Source organism: Callorhinchus milii, unplaced genomic scaffold (genome assembly GCF_018977255.1).
Source record: "Callorhinchus milii isolate IMCB2004 unplaced genomic scaffold, IMCB_Cmil_1.0 Scaffold5, whole genome shotgun sequence".
NCBI lineage: Eukaryota > Metazoa > Chordata > Chondrichthyes > Chimaeriformes > Callorhinchidae > Callorhinchus > Callorhinchus milii.
This window is the reverse complement of record NW_024704746.1, coordinates 10,852,662-10,861,000: the sequence shown is the minus strand read 5'-3', so window position 1 is coordinate 10,861,000 and position 8,339 is coordinate 10,852,662. Positions and strand designations below refer to the sequence as shown.

General features: G+C 41.8%; 1 protein-coding gene and 1 non-coding gene across 2 annotated transcripts; both read left to right on the top strand.

The window, feature by feature from the left end:
- Positions 1 to 5,707, top strand: plpp6 (phospholipid phosphatase 6). The gene is made up of 2 exons (XM_042335639.1): positions 1 to 549; positions 4,341 to 5,707. Exons 1-2 carry the CDS (start codon positions 60 to 62, stop codon positions 4,712 to 4,714), a joined length of 864 nt encoding a protein of 287 aa, XP_042191573.1. The 5' UTR covers positions 1 to 59; the 3' UTR covers positions 4,715 to 5,707.
- A 413-nt stretch (positions 5,708 to 6,120) lies between these two features.
- trnat-cgu lies at positions 6,121 to 6,192 on the top strand. Its single transcript has one exon. It is a non-coding gene; the product is annotated as a tRNA-Thr (tRNA).
- Positions 6,193 to 8,339: the final 2,147 nt, after the last annotated feature.

Sequence of the window (8,339 nt, the reverse complement as noted above, 5' to 3'; positions counted from 1 at the left end):
CGGCGGCTCTTGTGTCGGTGTCTCTCGTTATCCCCTGAGCCCCGGGCCCCGCGGCAGCCATGCCGGCTCACTCCCCGAAAAGCAGGAGCCGAGACCCGAGCGGCGGCGGCGGTGGCGGCGGCGGCGGGAGGCTGGAGTTCATGGCGCTGAACAGGCCGCTGATGCAGAAAGCGGCCTCGGAGCCCTCCTCGCCCCGGCACCGGGGGGCGGGGGCGGCCCAGTTGGACGGGCACAGCCTCGGCCTCCGCCGGGACTCGGGCTCGTCCTCCGGCGCCGGCTCAGCCGCCTGCCTGCCCGAGGAGGACTGCATGAAGCTGAACCCGTCGCTGCTGGGCATCGCCCTGCGCTCGCTGCTGGCCATCGACCTGTGGATGTCCAAGCGGCTGGGCGTGTGCGCCACCGAGGAGTCGTCGTGGGGCAGCGCCAGGCCCATCATGAAGCTGATCGAGGTGTCGGGCCACGGCCTGCCCTGGATCGGAGGCACCCTGTACAGCCTGTACAAGAGCGACAGCGCGGCCGGACAGGAGGTGCTGCTCAACCTGCTGCTGGGTGGGTGAGGGTGACCGAGGGGGGGGGGGGGGGAGGGGGGAGGGGGGAGAGGAGGAGGAGGGGGGGAGAGGAGGAGGAGGGGGGTGAGGAGGGGAGGGGGGGTGAGGAGGGGAGAGAGAGGAGGGGGGGTGAGAGGAGGAGGGGAGGGGGAGAGGAGGAGAGGGGGGGTGAGAGGAGGGGGGGTGAGAGGAGGAGGGGGTGAGAGGAGGAGGGGAGGGGGAGAGGAGGAGGGGAGAGAAGGGGAGGGAGGGGGAGAGAGGGAGGGAGGGGGAGAGGAGGAGGTGAGGGGGAGGGAGGGGGAGAGAAGGGGGGGAGAGGGGGAGAAGAGGAGGGGGGAGAGAGGGGGGGGGAGAGAGGAGGGGGAGAGAGGTGGAGGGGAGGGGGGGGAGAGACAGTAATAATGGTCGCAACGTTTGGATCACTCAGTTCGTGGCTGTTTTGCGGGGGAGCCGCTGCGGGCAATTGGCTGCCCCGCAAAATACGGTCACTTCACTTTACGGTGGGTTCTGTGAAGCGCTGTGAAGGCACCAGGCTGACCTGATGAAGTGAGGCGCCTTATCTCAAGCGCAAAGGATTATTATTTTTTCAGCCTGGCTCAGTTGGGAGCGCTCTCGCCTCTTTGAGTCGCAAGGTTGCGGGCTTCAAGCCCCACCTCAGGACTTGGAATCGCATCGTCTTAAGTTGACATTCTGCTAATAATAATAATAATTATTAATTATTATTATTAGCAGAATGTCAACTTAAGAAGATGCGATTCCATATAATAATAATAATAAGGACTCCACAGTGCGGCGCTGGAAGGCGTGTTGCATTGTCGGAACGTGCCATCCTTCGGATGAAATGTTAAACCCAGTTCCCGCCCAGCCATGCAGGTAGGTGTTTAAGGGTCCCGCGGCACGATTAAAAGGAGAAGGGGGTTTGTGCTGGCCAAAATAAAGTTGGCCGTTCACTCCAAAGCTGTTTGTGGGATCAATGCTGTTGCCAAATGGCTGCCGTGGTTCACCCGCAAAATCCTCAGTCAAGGTTATTAAATATTCTTAGACCAAAGTCAACTAAATAATGAATCGGAAAAAAATAATATGCTTCACAGTCTCCCCACTTTACAGTATATACTGTGAAGTGTATTGAGATCTCTCCACAGCATGATAAGGCACTGGAGTCCTGTCGCTCAGTGGTTAGAGCACTCGCTTTGCAAGCGAGAGACCTGAGTTCAATTCCAGGCAGGGCGAAACCTTGGGCAAGTTTCCTTACTCCACACAGAGCCTAATAATAATCCCTCCAAAACCAAAAACAATAATAAATTGGTCATTTTCAATCCACGGCTGTTTGTGGGACATTGCTGTGCGCAATTGGCTGCCGCGTTCGCCCACAAATATACAGTCAATTCACTTTACAGTGTGATCTGTGAAGCGCTTTGGGACGTCCTCCCGACGTGAAAAGCGCTATACCAAATGCAAGGATTATTATTATATCAAATGCAAGGATTACTATTAAATACTAGTCCCAAAAGTAGCCCGATATTAAACATGTATACTGCGCATAGCAGTCATTTTAGTCATTTTAATGTTAGTAAATTAACATTTAGATTAGTCATTTTAATGTTAGTAAAATGAAACATGTGCATTAGGCACATATTCAATTATATTAACTGGTTGTCTAGTCTTAAACACTTTTTTTTTATTTAGGTTTTACAGTTGCCTTTTAATAATCCGTGATAGTTTGCAGGAGAGGAGATGAGACAAAAGCTTCCTTAACGTATCCTACTAGGCTGATTTGATGAAACTTAATTTCCCTGCTATATCAATCTGTCGAAGCCCACATTATTTTAGTATCTTTGCATCCTCCATCTCCAGATGATTAATCTTTGTTATAAAGTTTGCTTTTATTTCATGAGTTTCTGTTAACTGGTAGTAAGATCATTATTTTATATTACAAATGTGTGCCTAACAATACTATTCTCTTACACAAGCTTTTAGGCCCTTTTAATTCCTTTACTGATTTCACACAATCAAAAGTATTTCTATTTTTATAGCAAATGTAATCACTACCCCTGTGACTTTGGTGAATGTTTGGGGAAAAAAACAGAGAGGTTTTCCATTGAACAATACAAATTACAGCTCAATGGTTTTCTAAAGTAATGGAGGTTTGAAAAAAAAACGATCTTCAAAGTAGTGGTGCATGTTGTTCAGGATGCAGGTACTGCGCTTAATCGATTAATAATATAATAATCCTTGCATTTGATATAGCACTTTTCAGGTCTTCTAGAGGATAACAAACAAGGGAAGAAACTCAAATGTTTTGTTGAAAATGTCAAATAGTGACATTTTCACCATAGATGTTGTCAGACTCGTATTTTAATTTCCCCAACTTTTTTAGTGCTTGTTTGGAAACAACTGCAGTGAGTGTTATGTTCTCAAACTATTTGTGAAGGACCTTGTGAATCAGCTCCTTAAAAACAAAACACTTAAACAATATCACTTATTGCTATTAAGAGGTTCTTGGTAGATAACTAAAGTTAAAATATTCCAGTGATTATAAATGGCAGAGCTTATAGATAATTATTTGGGGAGGACGTTTGCAGGGCTATGGGAAGATAGCGGGGGAGTGGGATTGATTTGGGTAACTCTTTTCAAAGAGCCGAAACAGCTGTGTCGAATGGCCTCTTTCTGTGCTGTATAATTCTATGATTCTGTGAACGTTAATCCTGATGGAGTAACCGTGATATGCATTTAATTAGTTATCAGTACATTGGAACAAACCGTCAAAGGTTGCTAGATGGAGCACTTTCATTTATAAAAATATGCATGCTCAGAGGCAGATAATCTGAACTGATTAACTGCCCCTGAGCTGGGCAAAGGTCTTGAGCTTTTATAGTTTTTCCTGGTGTCCTGGCCAACAATCCCCCAAGTAATATTAGTAATTTATTATATGTCCCAGGTTCATCTCTTGATGTAGCTGATCTTACCTGGCCGAATATTGGAGTCACTAAAGATCATGGAATTAAACAGCAGGGTGAACCCTTGGGCAAGTTTCCTTACTCCACATGCCTGATAATAATCCCTCAAAAAAAGCAATAATAAGTTGGTCTTTTCAAAACACGACTGTTTGTGGGACACTGCTGTGCACAATTTGGCTGCCGCATTTTGCCCACAAATATAGTTAATTCACTTTACAATATATTCTGTGAAGCGCTTTGAGATGTCTCGAAGACGTGATAAGGCACTATATTAAATGTAAGTATTATTATTTGATAGTGGCCCAGAGCCTCATTTTCCCAGTTTAACATGTATCGTTCTTTATCCCCGTGATCTTTTCAGCATTAGATAAAATTCTGAAATTAAGCATTTTGAAGTGAAGTGAATTAAATATTTTCTTTCAAATAATGATTCTGCCCGTCTTTGTTCATCAAACATGTGGCACAGATTATGTCTGGTATTCCACACATAGGCGTGGAAACACGGCTTTAATTTGAGTGAAGAATTCTTTACAGGGTTCTCCCACAGTGATGCTGCTTCACCATGCAGTAGGTTTGTTTAGACAGTGAAGTTGCACATATCTTTCTTGCAAGTATAATGAAAGCTTTTTTTTAACTGTATATTGTAGAGACGCAAACATAAATTATCTCCAGCTTTGTAACTGGAATCATAATGCATCAAAGTCAGTCAATCTGTCAGATGTGTACGTGGAGGAGGGTGGGGGGGAGAAACGAACCTCTATGTACATGTTTTTACGTTCTGCTGTAGAGTTTGATGGTTTTAAATGTGTAGTAATCCATTTATTTCCCTCTTTAGCTTTGATCCTAGATCTGATCCTAGTCGGCATTGTTAAATCACTGGTCCGCAGGCGTCGGCCTACACACAACAAAATGGACATGTTTGCCACGTTTTCAGTGGACAGATTCTCCTTCCCGTCAGGCCATGCGACCAGGGCAGCAATGGGAGGCCGATTCTTCCTTAACCACTTGGTTCTAGCAGTCCCGCTGCGTATTCTGGTCGTGCTGTGGGTGTTTATCGTGGGACTCTCACGAGTGATGCTCGGAAGACACAATGTGACTGATGTAGTTTGTGGTTTTATCATGGGATATCTGCAATACAGTCTGGTGGAGTATATGTGGTTATCATCTGCTAATCTGCAGAGACTTTTGGAATTGTGCAGATTTAAATAATATTAGCTTTAAAGACGTATGAATAATTATGTGATCAAGCATAATATACCTACTGTGAAAAATTGATCTGTAGATTATAGGATTACAATGCAATTATTTCATATTGTGAAAGTCATATTTCATATTATCAAATTTTCTGAGTTTGTGACAGTATCTTATTTTATGGGGCCTTTAATGTTGAAAACTGCCAAAATTCAGATCACCAAACAACCTTCTTTCTACTTTGTATTCTTTCCTTAATGTGTGGGATCATCAATGTGAACAGTGACGTGTTGGAGTTTGGTGAGTGTTCTACTTTTAGGGTTTGGTTTAGTGTTGGTTTATGCTCTTTTCCAAACACCTCAATGTTAACATCAGGGCACTATCTTCACTACTGTACTAACACAACATTTCCACTTCTTACATTCCATCCGTATGGCTTTTAGTCAAGAACTGTAAAATGTATGAACTCGAGTAATTTTCCTATGTGGATTCCTTTCCACTTGAAGGCTTCTTTGAATTAATTCACTTTGGTACCTTAATTCTTTCAGAAGGAGGAAACCTTTTGTTCCACTTATTTACACTATCCTATTACTAAGACCCAGGAGCATACTAACCCAACTAAAACTTTTTATTTAAAAATAGGGATTTACAAGAAACCAGAAGGGTGTATTTGCTGACGTGCACAATTTCCGGGCCCTGTTTAGTTTGACATTCTTTTAAATAATGGGCGTAATATAGATATGACCTTCCAGAATCCATATTCTATGTGTAAATGGATATTCAACAGCAGCAAATTCAAAGAACCACCCTCCAAACTTCCCCTCTCACTCTCTGAACATGCAATGAATGCACTGGTATTCTTTATCTACATTTGTTGGCAGTATTTTATTGATCTTGGATTACAAAAACATGGCGTGACTTTGTTCTCCATTCTGTATGATCTCAGAGTGCATAATAAAGTAAGGGGTGAGGTTGGCACATGTTATGTTATCTTTGTGCAGGAAATGTACATTTATTTGGCTTCTGTCTCATTTTTGATTGTGTGCCTCTTTCACTCCTTCAAGAAAGCATGATCTGCTCTCAGATTTCAATGTCTCTGTTTTCGTGGGTCTGTAATTTCCCAGCTTACAGAGCATATGTACTGCATGAGCATCCAATACCAGGGGCAAGTAAATTATTGCCTTTAACATATACTGTATGTTCCAAAAATAAAACAAATTTGTCAAAAAATCCACCTACACCCACCAAAAAATACTGTTTGTAAAATATAATCCAGGTTGTCCACAAAGTCCTTTTACCCCCACCACCCCCCATCCCTTTTTTCAAAACAGTTATATGAGACTACGGAGGCGCTGAAATCGCTGTAAAGAAGAAGATGTCTCACCGAACATTATCTGCCATGAAAATCACACCGTCATGTGGAGTCCCTTAGCTTAGTGGTTAGAGCACTTGCCTCGTAATCAAGAGGACCTGGGTTCGATTCCCAGCAGGGCGAAACATTGGGTAAATTTCCTTCCTCCACATGCCTCTGTTTACCTAGCAGTAAATAGGCACCCAGTTGTTAGTCGATTGTCGGATCACTTTTCTGGGGATAATCAGGTCTTCAAAAAATTCAATCCAGGACTGTTTATGGGACACTGCTTTGCGCAATTGTCTGCCGCATTTCACCTACAACAGATTCAATTCACTTTCCAGTATATTCTGTGAAGTGCTTTGAGACGTCTAGATGACATGATAGGGCACTATATCAAATGCAAGGATTATTATCGTTATCCTCTGGAGGTCTAAATACAGTTAAAACACTTGTACTGAATACAATCAAGTACTTCTAAATACAATTATCATCATTCTTCCACACATTTCAGTTGTTGGTAGGTGCACTGTAGAAAAAAAAGCACCATGGGTGTAACATGACTTTGTGGACACCCTGTACTGTGCTTCTGCCAATTGTATAAAAATCAACTGGATTTTTTATATCTCTGTTTAAGTAAATATCTTTGGCAGTATTCATTGCCAGAATAAAGTACTGTAGACTCTTGTGTTGAAATGTCCTACTGGAGTGAAGAGCTCTTTTGTGCTATATTGAGCCAAAATTATTGATCACGTACAAATTAGATCACTTGAATCTTAAAATTGTATCTCTTTAAAAATAAGCAGCAAAGCTATGGGACACTGATACTTTGACTTGTACTAGGTTCACCAGCTTTCAGCATGGTTGAAACTAACCGGTATAGGAGCTGAAAGGTTCAAATACAGTACCTGCTGAAAAAATATGCTTTGTAATATTAGAGTGAAAAATAAGGTGAAAAAGTTGCACTATTAAAATGTTGAGCAGTACCATAATGCAAAGGTATTGAGTTATAAACAATACTTGTGAATAATTTAAATATTTGTGCACAAATAGAATTAAATTGAGTACGAGATGCTTTTGTGGCTATTCGTAACCAGTAGTTAAGAAGTGTTGATAAAGTTGTATGGAGCGTTGCATAAATTTGGGGAATTTGGCTAATCTTATTGAAAATATCGATAAGTGGGAGTTTTATTGTAATGCAAATTGTGTGAATATTCCTTATCCTTTTTCATGATAATTTACAGCTTTCAAAATTAGATTTGTTAATAATCCTTACTACCCTCAGTTGGTAACAAACAGATTGGTAATCTAGGCATTCTACTCCAAGATGACAATATAATTCTTTTAGCCCAGAAAAGTAGCATTTTTGTCCTTCCTCACTGGATCTGGCATTTTCAATCTAGTGAGAGAAAGGACCACCATCACTGTACATTCCCTACGTCCCCTGCAGTCTCACCAGGGCAGTTGAATAACTGACCTGATCATGTACGACCCATTTAGTCTCTAATGTCCTCACTTGTTAGCACAGAGAACAAACATTAATTATGTAATGGCCACACTGAACCACTTAAAGGCCAGTTTTTCAGTCAATGGGAGCTCAATAATATAAGGATTGACATAGACATGTATAGGTGAATCTTTGATACAATATTCTTGCGCAAAATAAAGGGCCCCTAACCATTGATGTTTGGTTAATGAGATTGTGCCCCAATAAGCAAAGGTTAATGCCTTTGAATTGTGTTTAGCATACCCATTTATAATGTTCTGACAAAAAAAAATTAGGCAGGGAATTAAATGCATTGGAGAGGTCATCTTTAACTTGTGTTGAACATTTCCATATTCATTCCTTCATCAAGAAAGATTCCCAAACCATAATAGATACACTTTGAAGACCTTATCTGAGCAGAAAGTACTTTCAAATGTATTTAGTACAAACGTGAATTGATGCATTCCTTGAAACCAAGCTGATCGCTCAGTATGCATAAGAAATAAAGAAATGTTTATCCGTCTTTTCAAATCTTTTATGAGAGCATTCTGGATTTGGTAGGGATTCCTATTTTTATTTTGTTGGATTAGTGTATAGTAAGTGTTGTAACATCAATGCCTGTTCATCAGCATTTTGTAATGGCACTGTCACAGCTTTTCAGCAAAGTAGAGCAGATGCATTTAATTTTGACAGCTGCCATAAATTTTTTTATGAAAATGGATGTTGGAAATATTACAGTAATCAAGGGGATATTCAAGACCTTTTTCCCCAAATATTTCAATGCAACTTGTTCCAGCTACTGTTAA

What these genes read in the sequence shown, in the direction of transcription:
- plpp6 (XM_042335639.1), top strand. Translation starts at nt 60, where the DNA reads ATGCCGGCTCACTCCCCGAAAAGCAGGAGCCGAGACCCGAGCGGCGGC. An exon ending in GCTGCTCAACCTGCTGCTGG is followed by an intron (nt 550 to 4,340) that starts GTGGGTGAGGGT and finishes TTCCCTCTTTAG; the next exon opens with CTTTGATCCTAGATCTGATC.